General features: G+C 51.2%; 1 protein-coding gene across 5 annotated transcripts in view; it reads left to right on the plus strand.

Annotated features, from left to right (window-relative positions):
* The window catches only part of LOC122543886 (pyruvate carboxylase, mitochondrial-like), a 567,831-nt gene that overhangs the window by 540,690 nt on the left and 7,935 nt on the right, over window positions 1-19,206 (plus strand). For all 5 annotated transcript variants that reach the window (XM_043682747.1, XM_043682746.1, XM_043682749.1 and 2 more), the window contains one exon: window positions 16,319-16,463. In XM_043682747.1, coding sequence (XP_043538682.1) covers window positions 16,319-16,463 — 145 coding nt within the window. The remainder of the gene's footprint in view (window positions 1-16,318; window positions 16,464-19,206) is intronic.

A 19,206-nucleotide genomic window follows, 5' to 3' on the forward strand; every position in this document is an offset into this window, starting at 1 on the left:
CGTAGCCATGTCGTGCTGTGAGGATGTATGTGAGTGTGTGTGAGAGAGAGAGTGAGGGAGTGTGTGTGTGAGGGAGAGTGAGGAAATGTGTGTGAGGGTGTGTGTGTGACAGAGAGTGAGTGAGGAAGTGTGTGTGTGTGAGGGAGAGTGAGTGAGGAAGTGTGTGTGTGTGTGTGCGCGGACAAGCGTGTGTGTGACCACAAGCGTGGTCATGACCCAAATTCCAACTCTGCTTCCTGCACGGGGGTTCGACAGTGAACGTTACTCAGTGGACAGGCACTAACACAGGTGCAAGTGAACCAGGCTTGAAGTTTTCACTTCCCCAAAGCACTCCCCTGTGAGTGATTGAGTGAAATGGAATTAATTGAGCTGCTCCCTCTCTCTCTCTCTCTCTCTGTAACTAGCACACCTTTGTCCAGACTACAACAACAGAGAGAGGAGGCGCAGAGAGAGAAACACAGAAAACAGGGTGCAGGAGTAGGCCCTTCGGCCCTTCGAGCCTGTACCACCATTCAGTAGGATCACAGCTGATCATGCATGTTCCGTACCCCACTCCTGCTTCCTCTCCATAACCCTTGATCCCTTGAGGCACAAGGGCTCCCTCTTGAATGTATGGAACAAACTGGCCCCTGTCGCAGAGAATTCCACAGGTTCACGACACTCTGAATGAATAAATTGTTCCTCACCTCAGTCCTGAATGGCTTACCTCTAATGAGACTGTGACCCCCTGGTTCTAAACTTTCCCAGCATTGGAAACATTCTTCCCACAGGGAGCCTGTCCAGTCCCATCAGGATTTTATATATTTTGGTGAAATCCCCCCTCATTCTCCCAGATTCCGGAGAGTACAAGCCAAGAAAACTGATTAAAATCAATGTTCCATCCGCTGGGTGGGATCTCTGTCACGCATATTAAATTCTCCATACTGTACTCTTTAGTCCCACAGTAGCTCAGTGGTTAGCACTGCAGCCTCATAGCACCAGGGTCCCAGCTTCAATTCCAGCCTCAAGCGACTGTCCGTGTGGAGTTTGCAAGTTCTCCCCGTGCCTGCATGGGGTTGCTCTGGTTTCCTCCCACAGTCCAAAGATGTGCAGGTTAGGGTGAATGGGCCGTGCTAAATTGTCCCATAGTGCCCAGGGACGTGCAGGTTAGGGTGGATTGGCCATGCTAACTTGTCCCATAGTGTCCAGGGATGTGCAGGTTAGGGTGGATTGGCCGTGCTAAATTGCCCGATAGTGCCCAGGGATGTGCAGGTTAGGGTGGATTGGCCGTGCTAAATTGTCTCATAGTGCCCAGGAGTGTGCAGGTCAGGGTGGATTGGCCATGCTAAATTGTCCCAAAGTGCCCAGGGTTGTGCAGGTTAGGGTGGATTGGCCGTGCTAAATTGCCCATAGTGCCCAAGAATGTGGAGATTAAGGTGGATTGGCCGTGCTAAATTGCCTCATTGTGTCCAGGGATGTGCAGGTTAGGATGGATTGGCCGTGCTAAATTACCCCATAGTGCCCAGGGATGTGCAGGTTAGGGTGGATTGGCCATGCTAAATGTCCCATAGTGCCCAGGGGTGTGCAGGTTAGGGTGGATTGGCCGTGCTAAATTGTCCCAGTTTGCCCAGGGATGTGCAGGTTAGGGTGGATTGGCCGTGCTAAATTGTCCCATGATGCCCAAGGATGTGCAGATTAAGGTGGATTGGCCGTGCTAATTTGTCCCATAGTGCCCAGGGATGTGCAGGTTAGGGTGGATTGGCCATGCTAAATTGTCCCATAGTGCCCAGGGATGTGCAGGTTAGGGTGGATTGGCCATGCTAAATTGTCCCATAGTGTCCAGGGATGTGCAGGTTAGGGTGGATTCATTGTGCTAAATTGTCCCATAGTGTCCAGGGATGTGCAGGTTAGGGTGGATTGGCCGTGCTAAATTGTTCCATAGTGCCCAGGGATGTGCAGGTTAGGGTGGATTGGCTGTGATAAAGTGTCCCATAGTGCCCACGGATGTGCAGGTTCGGGTGGATTGGCCGTGCTAAATTGTCACGTAGTGCCTAGGGATGTGCAGGTTTGGGTGGATTGTCCATGGGATATTGCCCATAGTGTTCAGGGATGTTTAGGTGAGGTGGATTAGCCAGGGGAACTGTAGAGTAATGGGGTAAGGGAATGGATCTGGGTGGGTTACTCTTTGGATAGTCGGTGTGGACTTGTTGGGCTGAATGGTCTGTTTCTACACTGTCAGAATTCTGTGAAGCCTTCAGCTAATTGGAAATTTGGAAGTGGCCTGGTGCATTTTTCAGTTCCCAAATCGAAATGAGATGTGTGGTGAGGGCCACGATTGCTGTATTTGCGATGCAATCATTGTACTCTCTTGGGGGGAGCTTAAAAACAGTCAAGCAGATTAATTAATTGACGTCCTCTGGAAACAACACCATAGCAAAAATCAGAAACGTTGTGAGAAATTCATCAAATATGACTAGAATGTCATTCTGGAGCCGAACAATGCAACAGAAGGTATTTAGCAAGCTTACCTCCGTTGCTCAGACCTTTGAGTGTCGGAGTTGGGACGTTCATGTTGAGGTTGTACAGGGCATTGGTGAGGCTTTGTCTTGATTACTGTGTCCAGTTCTGGTCACCCTGTTACAGGAAGGAGATTATTAAACCGGAGAGGGTTCAGAAGACATGTACCAGGATGTTGCTGGGAACGGAGGGTTTTTGAATTACAAGGAGCTGGAGGCTGAAAAGACTGGGAATTTGTTCACTGTCGGGGGTGACCTTGTAGAGGTTTATACAATCACGAGGGGTGGAGATAAAGTGAATGGCAGGTGTCCTTTCCTTAGGGTGCGGGATTTCAACACTAGGGAGCATGTGTTTAAGAAGACAGGAAGATGATTTTTATAAAAAAACATGAGGGGCAATTTTTTTTTTTACGCAGAGAGTGGTTCACATGTGGAATGAACTTCCAGAGGAAGGGTTGGACATGGGTACAGTTACAACGTTTGAGAGACATTTGGATACGTTCATGAATAAGAAATGTTTGGAGAGATATGGGCAAAGCACAGGCGGGTGGGCCCAGTTTAGATTGGGAACATGGTTGGCGTGGAGTGGGTGGTCCACAGGGTCTGTTTCCATGCTGTATGACTCGATAACACTGACAGGCACCCAGGCGCAGACAGCAACCAACATTCGGGACAGGAGATCCCTTAACTGCCCAGACATGTTCATGGCCAGCTTGGCCAGGCCTGGGAACAGGGCAAAGTGGTCCATTAGTTCAAAGATATGGGCACAGTGCAGTGTGTGCACGTGAACATGTTATCATTTCGTTCGTCTATTGGCTTTAAGGTGCTCGCCTCTGAATGAAAACACCAGTCCGTTATCTGGGGTGCATTCTGGAGCCTGACACCCCGTGTACAGGGCTGTGGGTGTGCTGCACTGTCAGAGATGCTGTTTCTCAGATCCAGCCTCTATCTGCCCCCTCTGGTGAACGTAAATGATCCCACATCAATCTTCCAGAAGATAAGCTCATGGTCAATATGTATCTATCCATCATTGACCAGCACTGGTCAGACATTACATCACTGTGTGTTTATATGTGTGTGTGAGTGACAGTATCTGCGTGTGTGAGAGAGTGTATGTGTGTATGAGTGAGAGTGTATGTGTGTGTGAGTGTATGTGAATGTGCGAGTGTGTGTTTGTGAGAGTGTCTGTGTGTGTATTTATGTGTTGTGTACGTGTGTTTGTGTATGTGTGTGTGTTTTTGAGGATGTGTGTGTTTGGAGTGTGGGTATATATGTGTGTGTTTGGTGCGTTTGTGTGTGTTTGAGGTTGTGTGTGTTTAGGTGTGTGTAATTGTGGGAGATCATGCTGTGTGCCATGTGCCTCCTGTCCTATCTACAATACACTTTCAAAAAAGATTTCATTGACTGCAAAGGGGCCAATGTAGGTCAGGGAGGACATTGTACAAAGACAAGTCTGCCCTTTTTTCTAATAGGAGGAACAGCTGCAGCTAGTCAGCTATTGGTCAGTTTGAACAAGAGTCTTTGACCCCATTGAGCTGTCTTTATTACTGCTGAGAGAAGGCCTCTGCTTTTGAAACTTTTTCGTCCTGCACTTATCAGGATAACATGGCAAGAATGCCAAATCTTAAAGGGAACAACAATTTGAAAAGGAGGTAGAGGTGTTGCCGTGGGGAATACCCCAGGGAATGGCTGAGCCCAAGACTTTGATTTAGTTGATGTTCTTCCTGTTTATAATCCCTCCCTGAGGTGTAGGCATCTTATATCGTTCAGACGTGAGGCACAGTGCAGGGCGATGGAGACAAGGTAGGGTTTGGGGTGGGGAGGGACACATGGGGTACTCCTTCAGAGAGTCTGCATAGCCATAACGAGATGAATGGCCTCCCAAAAAGGCTTCAATTGAACCATCGTGTGGGACACTTCATTGATTTGTTCACCGGGTTCTGCCTCGTCACTCGATGAGTGCAGACGGGCCTGTTGAGGCATTCAGGCCAGGGTCTCGAGGAATGAGTAAAGCAGAAAGGAAGTGAGGGGGAAGGTGAGGGAATTGGGATCAGGCAGACTGCCGAGCGACTGAGGGGGTCAGCAGAATGGCGCGGCTCTATCTCACACAATCTTACGTTGACCAATTAACTGCTCCCGGGGTCGCCATGGAAATGACAAGCTGAAAAATAACACCCTGGCGAGAAGCAACTGTTGTGAGTAAGTGCAACAAAAAGCTGCCAGAGGCACTTTGATGTGGAATTTGCTCCGATGAAGAATCATCGAGGCAAATAACTCAGAGGCTGGGAATACTGCAGCGAGTAACTCAGCTCCTGACTCTGCAAAACCTGTCCACCATCAACACTATCTGGGTGGAGTCTGCATCTTCTCCCCGTGTCTGGGTGGGGTTTCCTCCAGGTGCTCCAGTTTCCTCCGACAGTCCAAAGATGTGCAGGCTAGGGTGGATTGGCCGCGCTAAATTGTCCCATAGTGCCCAGGGATGTGCAGGCTAGGGTGGATTGGCCGCGCTAAATTGTCCCATAGTGCCCAGGGATGTGCAGGTTAGGGTGGATTGGCCGTGCTAAATTGCCCCATAGTGCCCAGGGATGTGCAGGTTAAGATAGATTGGCCATGGGAAATTACCCATACCCGAGACTGTGTGAGTTAGCCATGTGCAGGCAGGGTTAGATGGTAGTGGGAAGTGGGTCACAGCGGTGTGCTCCTCAGAGTGTCAGTGTGGACTTGATGGGTTGAATGGCCTGCTTCCACACTAGGGATTCTATGAATTTCACAGGACCTCGGTGTCCAACAGGAAAGGACAGCAAGTCTCTTTTGCTAATCCTGGGTCGGTGTAACTATACACTGACACAGGCCTTTATGTGTAACCTGAAGGGAAATCAGTGTTGATTAAAGCTCATTGTGGCCCTTGGCGGGCTTTCCTGGTGACAAACAGAGAGTCTTCAGCTGCAGGGTCAGGGTTGGGATTGGCGAGTCTGTCAGAAGTTGTTAGACACAAATAATACAGTGAGCCTGAGGGCCAGATGCTGAAGAGCATGACTAGTCGTTTCACAGATTCTCACCTTAGCAGTGTGCGGCTGGAATTGTCTGCCCTACATTCGCCTTTGGATGGAGCTGGCCTTCTGTCGTGGTGAAATGCTTCTCGCTTCCCTGCATTTCCATAGCGCCGCTCCCACCCTCCACACCACCTGCCCGCGCTCTGAAAGCAGTGACCTGTCTTTGGGGCGCAGCCTCTGTTCATAGAACCCCCACAGCGTGGGAGCGAGGTCATTGGGCCCATCAGGTCTACATCGACCATCCGAACAGTGTCCCACCCAGAACTGCCCCCTCCCCCTGTCAGTCCCATCCCTGTAACCCTTCATCTCCCATGGTTAACTCACCGACACACGCCTGCACACTATGGGGCAACTTAGCACGGCCAATCCACCCTAACCTGCACATCTTTGGACTGTGGGAGGAAACCGGAGCACCCGGAGGAAACCCACGCAGACACGGGGAGAATGTGCAAACTCCACACAGGCAGTTGCCCGAGGGTGGGATCGAACCCGAATCCCTGGTGCTGTGAGGCAGCAGTGCTCACCACTGAGCCCCCGTGCCACCCTGTAGGAAGTGCTATCAATGTCCCAGGGCTTACCATTGTTCAGAAATTCAACTGGACTCGCCATATAAACGCAGCGGCTACAAGAGCAGGTCAGGGTACTGGGAATACTGCAGCAAGTAACTCATCTCCTGACTTCCCAAAGCCTGTTACCCCATCTCCAAGGCACAACTCAGGGGTGTGATGGAATACACCCCACTTGCTCCTGCATGGGGTCAGTGTGGAGGGAGCTTTGCTGTGTATCTAACACTGCGTTGTCACTGATCTGGGAGTGTTTGATGGGGAGGGCGCTTTACTCTGTATCTAAACCTGTGCTTCGCTGTCCTGGGGAATGTTTGATGGTGGGACAGTGTAGAGAGAGCTTTACTCTGTATCTAACCCCGTGCTGACCCTGTCCTGGGGAATGTTTGATGGGGGACAGTGTAGAGGGAACTTTACTCTGTATCTAACCCCGTGCTGACCCTGTCCTGAGGAGTGTTTGATGGGGGACAGTATAGAGGGAGCTTTACTCTGTATCTAACCCCGTGCTGACCCTGTCCTGGGGAGTGTTTGATGGGGGACAGTGTAGAGGGAGCTTTACTCTGTATCTAACCCCGTGCTGTCCCTGTCCTGGGAGTGTTTGATGGGGGACAGTGTAGAGGGAACTTTACTCTGTATCTAACCCCGTGCTGTCCCTGTCCTGGGGAGGGTTTGATGGGGGGACAGTGTAGAGGGAGCTTTACTCTGTATCTAACCCCATGCCAGCGACCTTCCCCTCCCGTGACAGAGTGAAGGGGCTCCATCATAGAGGGGTGACCACATTAACGCGATGCTGCAGACTGGTGAATCTGTTTGTGCTGGGGTTCCCTGCACCCACTGGGTGCTTCACTCAGCCAGCCCTCTCAGCTATGTGCACCGCTATCTCTTGGGGACCGGAAATTGAGTGAACTGGGCGTTTCGTTTCGGACCCCACCGTTTCTCTTCCGCTGCCCCTCTCCCTCCTCCGTCAACTGTTGCCAAGCAACGGAGGTTGATTCCCACCCACCCCTTCCCTGAGGTGCTTCAGGGGTTCAGAGAGATTCAGAGCAGGGAACCACCTCTGCTCCATCACTGGACAGGATTGGGAGGCTGATTTAATTGCCCCCCTCAGCTCCCCGTCAATAATCACGTTCTGGGATCGAGGGAATTCCCCCCTTTCTGCCCGGGGGGCTCCCTACTGGGATATATTGAAGGCTGTGATGGACAGACGTTGCGGTCTCTCAGGGAATCGAGGGGAAGCAGGGAGGACACTGTCGAAGGCCCCAAGTTTAGGCCTGACCATACTGACTGACAGAACAGGCTCAATGGGCTGAGTGGCCTGCCTTTTCCGCTTCACACTGTTCCCCCATTTCGCATGGATTTGAATGATGAAGGAGAGATATCTGCAGCCAGGGGTGGTTTCCGAGCTGCGATAGGTCCGTCAGAGAGGCGGTGCTAACAACGCTGAATGATGAAGCCAGAACCCCAGGATCATGATCTGGGCAAATGGGCTCGAATCACTCCATCACAGAGGGTGACATTCAAACACAAGGAAATCTGTCATTAAGAGCCCAGCTCATGGCATATGTAAAATCCCAGCTGGTTCACTCAAGTCCCACAGCACGGAAACAGACCCTTCGGCCCAACCCATCCATGCCAGGCATAATCCCAAACTCAAGTTAGTCCCACTTGCCAGCATTTGGCCCATATCCCTCTAAACCTTTCCTATTCATGTACCTGTCCGCATGTTTCTCAAATGCTGTCACGGTACTCACATCTACCACTCCCTCTGCCAGTCCGTGCCACGTACAAACCACCCTCTGTGTGAAAAGGTTGCCCCTCGGGTCCCTTTTAAATCTTTCTCCTTTCACCTTTAATAAACGCCCCCGAGTTTTGAACTCGCCCACCCTCGGGAAAAGATCTTTGCTGTTCACCTTAACTCTGCCGCTCACAATTTTATAAACCTCTAATCGGTCGCCCCTCAACCTCCTACGCTCCAAGGAAAAGAAATCCCGGCTCCTCCTTACAAATCAAACCCTCCATTCCCGGCAACGTCCTGGTAAGTCTCTTCTGAGCCCTCTCTAGTTTAGTAATTTCCTCCCGATAACAGGAAGAACGGAACTCCACACAACACTCCAATGTCCTTACAACCTCATTGTGATGTCCCAACTCCTAGACCCAAAGGTCTGAGCATTGAACGCCAGCGTGCTAAACGCCTTGGTGTATGAAGGGAAAGTGGATCGGTGAGGATGACATTCGCTGGAGTTCCGAAGAATGAGGAGGGTTTCTCATAGAAATCTATACAATTCTAACAGGGCCTCGACAGGGTCACATGCAAGGAAGATGTTCCTGATGACCCAGGCAGTCCAGAACCAGGGGGGGGAGAGCGGTGACATGCTAAGGATTACGGATGGAGCCGTTTCAGACTGAGATTAGAGAGAAATGTTTTCTCCCCCCCCCCCCAGAGAGTGGGGAGGAAAGCCTGCGGGATTGTCTGTCACAGAAAGGGGTTGAGTCCGAAACCCCGAACGGTTTCAACAGAAGGGGATGGAGAGATCAAAGTGTACGGGGTGAGGGTGCAGGTAGCTGGGAAACAGGCGACTGAGCTGGAAGGTCAGCCATTGATCCTGTTGACTGGCGGAGTGCAGCTACGAGAGATATCAAGGAAAGATGGGGCAAGAGCGCGGGTGGGGGAGGGGGGAAAGCTGCTGAGCTAGCAGGTTGGCCATCTTTTACTGACTGTCCCTCCCCCCACCCCCATCAGTGCCAAAGGCAGGTCACCTCCAAACACTAAGTGCTCTCCCCCGCCCCTCTCCCCAGGCAATGCCTGACCCTCTGTGTTCTCCGTTACCGTTTCAGAGCTCCAGTGTCCAGGGCGTTGGGTCAGCCATGATCCGGTTGCTCTAAGGGTTCCGAATGGTCTCCACCTTTGACGGTGTTGGGGGGGGAGGGCAGAGATTGGAAGAGGGTGGGAGGTGGTTCCTGGGGAGTGCAGTAAGGAACGGATGGGCTGGATGGCCTGTTACAACCCACTGGAAGCTTTGTGCGCGGTGCCTGCTCCCTCTGGAACAGGATCCTGATTGCTTTAACTTGAATTCAGTGGGTTAAGTGCATGTGGCAAACATCTTTGTGTACGTGTCAAGTGCATGAGTAGGGACAGGGGGAGGGAGAGAGGGCGGCTCTTAATAAAAAGCTGCTATTTCCAACTCAAGCAATGACTCAAAATATCACCTACTGCATTAACCGACAAAGCATCCTGCCTCTCAAGCATCATTTAGTGAGCTGGGTACCTCGCTGGAGGATGGAGTGAATGACAGGGACAGATACACAGAGAGAGAGAAACGGGTTTCTGCCTTGCATTTGACTTGCAGTCAGACATAGCCAGTACCTGTGCTGCACGCTAACAAGGCAGTCTGAGGAATGGGCGAATGGTCCTGTCTCTTTGCCACCAACCCATTGAGGGAGGTGGGGGCTCTGGCAGGGTCTGGCTGGGGTTGGACAGGTTGGGGGAGGATTGGTGGGTGATCCACCCCCCGCAACTCCTTCCCCAGTCCTTGTCCCATCATACCTGAATATTGTGCGATATCCTTGACAGAAATTGCTTGCAATAAGGAGAGGGTTGTCGGTCTGAGAGACACATCTCTGCTACACCCTGCCCTCTGCTACACCCTGCCCTCTCTTACTCCCTGCCCTCTGCTACAGCCCTGCCCTCTCTTACACCCTGCCCTCTGTTACAGTCCTGCCCTCTGCTACAGCACTGCCCTCTCTTACATCCTGCCCTCTCTTATACCCTGCCCTCTGCTACACCCTGCCCTCTGCTACTGCTCTGCCCTCTGCTACAGCCCTGCCCTCTGCTACACCCTGCCCTCTTCTACAGCCCTGCCCTCTGCTACACCCTGCCCTCTGCTACACCCTGCCCTCTGCTACACCCTGCCCTCTGCTACACCCTGCCGTCTGCTACACCCTGCCCTCTGCTGTAGTTATACCCTCTGCTACACCCTGCCCTCTGCTACACCCTGCCCTCTGCTACACCCTGCCGTCTGCTACAGCCCTGCCCTCTGCATCTGTGCTGTAGCCTTTAGTCAAGTGATTTCAGACCAGCAGCACTGAGTGGCGGTTTTGGAGTTTACTGCGTCACATTGGACACATGAGGATGCAGGAAAACACAATCAGAGGCCCACCTTGTCTGCTCCGGCTCCCTGAATGGATGTCATAACTTTGTGCCAATCTTTTGCCCTTGTCCTGTGAGCGTGCACTCTCTTTCTATCTGAGCAATCATCCACTGCCCCTCGTTAATGCCTCAATTGGACCTGCCTCCCCCATGTTTACAGGCAGTGCATTCCACACCGTTGCTGCTCACTGGATGAAGGTACTTTTCCTCAGCCCGCATTTACTGCCTTGAAGTCTCTCCTGTCCGGCTCTGATTGCTGGGCAACAGGACCAGCTTCTCCATATCTCCTCTGCCAAGTCGCCCGCTCATGATATTGAAAACCTTCATCTGAACTCCTCTTAACCTTCTCTCCAAGGAGAACACTCCCAACATCTTCCATCTATCTTCAAAGCTAAACAATTAATTAGTATGTACGTTTGCTCGCTGAGCTGGAAGGGTTGGTTTCAGACGCTTCGTCACCATAGTAGGTAACATCATCCGTGATCAGTAACATCATCAACCTGAGCTATACATCTTCTCACTATAGCGTTAGGGCCCTGAGTAGGGTTGTAGAACAGAGGGACCTGGGGGTTTAGGTACATAATTCTTTAAAGTATGCATCACATGTAGGCAGGGTGGTTATGAAGGTGTTCAGCATGTTTGCCTCCATTGCTCAGTCCCTTTGAGTCCAGGAGTTGGGGACATCATGTTGGAGGTTGTGCAGGACGTTGGTGAGGCCTGTTCTGGAATAGAGTCCTAGAGATGTACAGCACGGAAACAGACCCTTCGGTCCAACCCGTCCATGCCGACCAGATATCCCAACCCAATCTAGTCCCACCTGCCAGCACCCGGCCCATATCCCTCCAAACCCTTCCTATTCATATACCCATCCAAATGCCTCTTAAATGGTGCAATTGTACCAGCCTCCACCACTTCCTCTGGCAGCTCATTCTATACTAGAGGGTGCCCTCTAGTTCTGGACTCCCACCCCGGGGAAAAGACTTTGTCTATTTACCCTATCCATGCCCCTCATGATTTTATAAACCTCTATAAGGTCAGCCCTCAGCCTCCGACACTCCAGGGAAAACAGCCCCAGCCTGTTCAGCCTCTCCCTGTAGCTCAAACCCTCCAACCCTGGCAACATCCTCGTGAATCTTTTCTGAACCAGTCCCGGTTTCACAACATCCTTCCGATAGGAAGGAGATTGTCCTGTTAACTTTAATGGCTCCTGTACGTAAACACCCAGGTCTTTCTACTCCTGCACACTCGTCAGAATTGTAGCTGTTATTTTATCCTGTCTCGTCACATTCATTTTCCCCAAAGTACATCACCTCACACCTCGCCATATTAAACCTCATCTGTCTGCCACCTCTCCACCCACTCTACTGACGCGACACTGACCTTTTGGAGTGACAAACTGTCCTCTTCACTGTTTACAATGCTTCTGTGTTTTATATCAACCGCAAACCCACAGATTATCTCTTGCACAGCAATATCCATATCGTTAATATATTATCAGGAAAAGCAAGAGTCCCTGTACCCTTGTGGTACTCCATGACAAACCATCCAGATCATCCACTGAGCATAACTCTCTGTATTCTATTGTTGTGAACCTTCAGGATCCACCTCACCCCCATCATTTTTAATCCATGATTTCCAACCTTTCTCACCAGTCTGTCCCGTGACACTACATCGAACGTCCAAGTACACCACGTCAACAGCGTTATCCTCATCGACCCTCTCTGTCACCTTTTCAAAAGAACTCCAGAAAATTCGTTCGGCACGGACTTTAGCTTAACCAATCCACGCCGACTCGCTCGCATCTTGCCATGTGACAACATCGGAAGGATGTTGGTGAAATTTGAAAGGGTTCAGAAAAGATTCACGAGGATGTTGCCAGGGTTGGAGGGTTTGAGCTACAGGGAGAGGCTGAACAGGCTGGGGCTGTTTTCCCTGGAGCGTCGGGGGCTGAGGGGGGTGACCTTATAGAGGTTTACAAAATTATGAGGGGCGTGGATAGGATAAATAGAAAAGGTCTTTTCCCTGGGGTCGGGGAATCCAGAACTAGAGGGCGTAGGTTTAGGGTGAGAGGGGAAAGATATAAAAGAGACCTAAGGGGCAACTTTTTCACGCAGAGGGTGGTATGAGCCTGAGTGATTATTCCTAGGGGTTGCCCCAACATTGAAAGTAAACTGACCACTCGCCCACAACTACATCCCATTTTGAACAAGGCTGTAAGGTTTGCAATTCTCCAGAGCTCCCACCTCCTACAAGGCTAGGGAATATTGAGTGTCTCTTCAATTCTCCCTCTCTCTCTCTCTCTCTCTCTCTGTGTCTCTCTGTCTCTCTCTCTCTCTCCCTCTTTAATATGCTTTGGATATCCTTTCTCTGGTCCCACTGCCTGGTCAACTCTTTAAATATCAACAGCTCATCCAGTACCTCCTCCTTATCAGTTTTGAGCCCTCCTTAGGACGGCATGGTGGCTCAGTGGTTAGCACTGCTGCCTCACATCAGCAGGGACCCAGGTTTGATTCCACCCTTGAGCCAATCCAGTGAGGGATGGATGCAATCGCCTACCGCTGTTCTTACGAGGGCACCCTCACGAGAATCATAGAATCCCCACAGTGTGGAAGCAGGCCATTCAGCCCATCAAGTCAAAACCAAACATCCAAAGAGCATCCCTCCCAGACCCGCTCCCCAATCCCTGTAACCCTGCATTTCCCGTGGCTAATCCACTTAGCCTGCACATCCCTGAACACAATGGTTGATTTCCCATGGCCAATCCACCCGAACCTGCACATCTTTGGACTGTGGGAGGAAACCGGAGCACCCGGAGGAAACCCCACACGGGGAGAATGTGCAAACTCCACACAGACAATCGCCCGAGGCTGGAATCAGTCAGGTCCCTGTGAGGCAGCAGTGCTAACCACTGAGCCACTGTATCATATACCTGTAAATTTTATATCTACGTATCATATGTCTGTGTATCACATATCAACAAATTATATATCTGCATATCAATTATCTGTGAATTATATGTCTGTGGATTCTGTAGCTGCCTATCAAATATCTACATATCACATATCTGTGAATTATACATCTGCATTTAATCTATCTGTTTATCATATATCTGTGAATTTTGTATCTGCATATTATGTATCTGAAAATTGTGTCTTTGATATTATGTCTGCGTATTGTATATCTGTAGTGACAAACTTGCTCTGGGTCACTTGAGGTGGCAAGAGAGAGGTGGAGACAGAAATTGGGATATTTCCAAATCCTGCGGGTTACAGAGAGATGGGATGAAATGGTCAAAAACAGTTGAAATAATATTTCAGAAGGCCCTGGTGGGGGTGAAGGGGCTTTGAGCGGAGCTAAGGGGGTGGGAGAGGCTTTGTGATTCCAGGAATAATTCAAAGGAAACAGTCTTCCTGTCTGCAGCAATTCCCTGCTCTCACTGACGGGGCGTAATTGAAAACGTGTTTTAATATCAGGGCCAGCGCTGCGCCCAGGCCATTCTGTTTTAGTGTAGTCTCGCCATCGCACACCACGCGAGCGATGCTCCACGTCAGTCTGACTTAGCTGACAGGCTCAGGAATACCGGTGACCTTTCACCTGGTGAAATTGTAGAGTGAGAGCCCATTTTCTAGACCTGGCGCCAGGGCCTTTACTCAGAGGCAGGGCTGCCCAGCCCTGAGTGAAGGGGCTTCAGAGGAGGGTGACGTACCTCGGTGGTGGGGTGGTTGTGGGGAGGGGGGGTGGGGGGTGGGGATGCGGTATATTCTCAGGCGGAGGGAGGTGATGGCCCAGTGGTCTCATCACTGGACTGTTAATGCGGAGACCCAGCCAATGGGTTCAAATCCTGCCACGGCAGACAATGGAATTCGGATTCAATAAAAATCCAGACTTAAGAGTCAAATGACGATTAATGGTGAAACGCCCATCTGGTTCACTGATCTCCTTGAGGAAAGGACACTACCATCCTGACCTGGTCTGGCCTCCATGTGACTCCAGACCCACAGCCATATGGTTGAGACTTGACTGTCCTCTGGGCGATGGGCAGTGGATGTTGGCCTAGCTGGTTCTCTACATCGGTATCGCCCCCCCCCCAAGTTAATCAGTTACGACGAATCGCGGGAGCGGGTGCTCTGTCTCCTGGCTCAGGCGCTGCACCACAGTGCTCTTTGCCCCAGGCTCCCCTCCTCAGATCATTTTGAAAGATCCGAAAGAATTGGAATATTGTGTCCAGTTCTGGTCGCCTCATTTTTAGAAGGATGTAGATGCTTTGGAGAGGCTGCAGAGGAGATTTACCAGGATTGGAGGGCCTGACTTATAAAGAGAGGTTGAGGGAGCTCGGACTGTTCACACTGGAGAGAAGGAGGAAGAGAGGTGATTTGATAGAGGTGTACAAGGTAATGGGAGTCATAGATAGAGTAGATAGCCAGAGACCTTTCCCCAGGGCAGCAATGGCTGTCACGAGGGGTCATAATTTTAAAGTGTTTGGAGGAAGGTTTAGGGGAGATGTCAGAGGTAGGGTCTTTACACAGAGAGTGGTGGGTATGTGGAATGCACTGCCAGCGGTGGTGGTAGACTCAGAGACACTCGGGACATCTAAGCGTCTGCTGGACAAGCACGTGGACGGCGGTAAATTGAGGGGTGTGGAGGTTAGGTCGACCTTAGATTAAGATAAATGCTCAGCACAACATCGTGGGCCGAAGGGCCTGTACTGTGCTGTACAGTCCTATATTCGACGTGACTCACAAAGTGAACGGAAAATGTCGCCCCTGGGGGCTCAGGGCAGGGGACTGCAGCCCCTTGCGGTGCCCATGGGTGTTGGGCGGTTTCTGGGCACCCTGTGATTGCTTCCCCAGGGGCATAGCGTCGCGGTAACTGAAGCCCAGTCCTCCCCACTGCTTCCTGGACCCCGGTTATGGGCCAGACAGGAGAGAGCAGCGAATAGATCCCCCACCCCGGGAACTGAGTGTCCCAGGAATAAATCAGAAACAAAGAGCGGGAAGAAAAGGCATGCTATTTGGGATTGAGATGAGGAGAAACATCTTCAATTTGGAGGGTAAATGTGCGCAGTTTTGGGCCCCATATCCCAGGAAGGATGTACTGGCCCTGGTGCTCAGAGGAGGTTCACGAGAATGGCCCCAGGAATGAAACAGCTTAACATAGGAGGAACGTTTGAGGTGAATACTCGATGGGGTTTCGAGGGATGAGGTGGGGGGGGATCTAATTGATTCAAACAGAATACTGAATGGCCTGGACAGAGTGGATGTTGGGAAGATGTCTCCTTTGGTAGGAGAGACTAGGACCTGAGGGCACAGCCTTCGAGTAAAGGGAAGACCCTTTAGAACGGAGATAAGGAGAAACGTCTTCAGCCAGAGAGCGGGGAATCTATGGAATTCACTGCCACAGAAGGCTGTGGAGGCCAGGTCACTGAGTATATTTAAGACGGAGACAGATAGGCTCTTGATTGTCGAGGGGATCAAGGATTACAGTGAGAAAGCTGGAAACTGAGGTTGAGAAACTTATCAGAGCTGAAAATGTGTTGCTGGAAAAGTGCAGCAGGTCAGGCAGCATCCAGGGAACAGGAGAATCGACGTTTCGGGCATAAGCCCTTCCTGAAGAAGGGCTTATGCCCGAAACGTCGATTCTCCTGTTCCTTGGATGCTGCCTGACCTGCTGCGCTTTTCCAGCATCACATTTTCAGCTCTGATCTCCAGCATCTGCAGACCTCACTTTCTCCTGAGAAACTTATCAGCCAGGATTGAATGGTGGAGCTAACCTGATGGGCTGAATGGCCTAATTTCTATGTCTCATGGTCTTATGAATCTTTGGAATTCTCAAACTCTGAGGAATGGGAACGTTCAGTCATTAAGTTCAAGAGAGAGTGAGCAGACAATGATCAGTAAACCAATGATACGACGGGATATGATGTCAGTGCGGGACAGTTGGACATGTGCTAGCATGGTGCGGCAGAGGGGCCGAATGGGCCAGCTCTTCGCTTGCTGTGTTTGTAGCTCCGCCCACAGCGCGTGGTTCTGGATTAACTCCTCGTGTCCCTCTGTCTTTCAGACGAACATCCCGTTCCTGCAGAATGTGCTCAGCAATGACCAGTTTCTGTACGGCGCTGTTGACACTCAATTCATCGACGAGAATCCTGACCTCATCCTCACGAGACCGGTGCAGAACCGGGCACAGAAACTGCTCCATTTCCTCGGTAAGACTCCCCGACCCTCCCCACCCCGGCTCATTCACCCCGTACTCCCACCCCCACCCCCAACCTCACCAGTTTGCCCTCTCTCGCAATCGCTTCCGGGATTCAGGGACAGGGAGAGGACGGAAACCTTCCGGTCGCAAAGCGGAATTCCAAGGAACGCCGGAGACCAGGAGAGCGTGGGAGAGGGAGCCGGCAGGATCAGCGAAGGAAGTGCGGAGCCAAGGAGGCAGGCAGAGTGAGGCACACCCACTGACAGGAGGACCGATGGGACTAGGATAGACGGGGGCTCACAGAGACCAGCAATTCAGAGATCCCAGAGGATTGAACACGCTGGAGGGGGTGACAGAGATAGGGAGGGGGTGTAGGGGCTGGAGGGGGTTACAGAGATAGGGGGTGGTGTAGGGACTGGAAGGGGTTACAGGGATAGGGAGGGGGTTTTGGGACTGACAGAGTGAGACCTGGAAAGCCCACTCCCCTCTGTACCAGGCGAAGCCACACGAATGGGTTTGGTGAACACGTAAGGAATTCTCATCCCTGAATCCCATCATTGAACCGTTGCTGTGGGTTATGTCTTTGTGCGAGTTCGGGAAGCTCCCGCGGGCGTACTGAGGCGAAGGATTTGCTGATATATCGAAAGCCTTATCCCTGAGGTGATGTGTACAGGGAACAGCAACGCCCCCTCTCACCCCCACCCCCACCCCCCCAACCCCCAAAGCTCCTCCTCCATCCCCTGCACTTCCGAAAGACAGGAAACAGGAGCGATTGTGATCCACTCAGCCCGTCGGGCCTGTGGTAGCGTTCAGTGAGAGTGTGACCTCTCGACCCCACTCCCCCAGTACTGCGAGGTGAGACGAGTTGCTGGTGATGATGGGAAGGAGCCTGAAACCGATCCACGGAGTCTCATTTGACCTCCGACCGCAGCCGGCTTGCATGTGGGGTTTGCTGCAGTGGTGGGGGGGGGTCAGGAACGGGGGTACAAAAGCAGGTCAGTGCTGGTTGCCAGAGCGCTGAACTGAAAGCTCCAAAAGTGCTGGAGAGCCTCAGCAGGTCTGGCAGCCTCAGTGGAAAGTGTCAGAAAACAAGAGTTAACTTCTCAGGTCAAATCCAAGATGGCTCCGGAACAGCCCTTTGACCTTCCCATTTTAGGGTGAGAGGGGAAAGGTATGAAAGGGACGCAAGGCTCTATCTTGTAGAGGGTGGTGCGTGTGTGGAATGAGCTGCCAGAGGATGTGGTGGGGGCTGGTACAATTGCAACAGTTAAACGGTATCTGGATGGGTATGTGAATAGGAACGGGTTTAGAGGGATGTGGGCCAGGTGCTGGTAAACAGGACTAGATTAATTTCGGATATCTGGTTGGCATGGAGGTAATGGACTGAAGAGCTGAACATCTCTATGAGTCTGTGTGTGCCCACATTTTGACAGTCCTATTTTTAGTGCGATGAGCTGAAAGGATGGTAGGCTAGTGCTGATATTAAAAGCAATATAGCGTTTGGGAGGAGTGGGGGAAGTAGTGATAGCTCCTAAATTAGCCAAGGACCAAAACCAACAGCAGGAAGAACAGAGGGAATAATTGAACGCCTGGGCACGGTGAATCATTGTGTGAAGCACAATGAGATGTTACACAGTGTAAAACAGCAACTCCACTCTCACAGGCAGAAAGGACTGATCTGCTCAGCCAAGCTCGCAGGTAAACTGGGTGGCAGACTGGGGCCACATTAATCATTCATTTCCAGTGACATTTTTAAACCTTAAATGATTACAGTCGGGCACCTAAAAGTGAACAGAGAGCGTTGCTGCAGGCTATGTGCTGGGGGAGGAAGTTAAAGGAATTTAATTAACGGAGCAGCTTGGAAACTCTGAAACTTTCACTAGTTGGTCCCCTGGGACAGCGTTCAGAGAAACATTTGAGAATCCTTCCTCCGGCAATGAGCTTCGTTCTTTTCCACTCTTTGGTTCCTTCTGCAATGCTCTCTCTCTCTCTCTCTGTCATCCCTTCTGTTCCAGCTTTCCCTCACTCCCTCACTAACCTCTACCTGCCACAATGTCTCTGCCTCCTTTTGTCATCCTCTTTCAAGTGTGTGTGTGTGTTTGTCTGTGAATCTGAATGTGTACATGTGTATGTATATGTGCGTGTCCGTGTCTGCCCGTCTTATCTATCTCCCTGTGTCTGTCCCTGTCCCTCTCTCTGTCCATCACTTGCGTGCGTGTGTGTATGTGAGTGAATGGGAGTACGTGTGTGTGAATGTGTAGGTGTGTGAGGCGGTACAACAGCTCCTGGTCCTTCACCATCATGCACACCCTGCCCTCCCTAACAGCAGCATGCGTGTATCTACTCACCAAGGACAGTGGCTATTCAAGGAGCCAGCTCACCACTAGCCACTTCAGGGGCCATTAGGAATGGGCAGGAAATGCTGGGCCCAGAAACCGATGCACAGATCCCATAAAAGAATGTAATGTCTCAAAGGTGGAATTTGGATACCACATGACCTGCTTAAGTGGGACTCTCTCTATCCCAGTCTCTCACTCTCACTATCTCTCACGCTCTCTCTGTCCTGGTATATCTCAGTCTCTCACTCTCACTGTCTCTCGCACTCTCTGTCATGGTATATCTCAGTCTCTCACGCTCTCTCTGTCATGGTATACCTCAGTCTCTCACTCTCACTGTCTCTCACACTCTCACTGTCATGGTATACCTCAGTCTCTCACTCTCACTGTCTCTCACACTCTCTCTGTCATGGTATA

Source organism: Chiloscyllium plagiosum, chromosome 45 (genome assembly GCF_004010195.1).
Source record: "Chiloscyllium plagiosum isolate BGI_BamShark_2017 chromosome 45, ASM401019v2, whole genome shotgun sequence".
NCBI lineage: Eukaryota > Metazoa > Chordata > Chondrichthyes > Orectolobiformes > Hemiscylliidae > Chiloscyllium > Chiloscyllium plagiosum.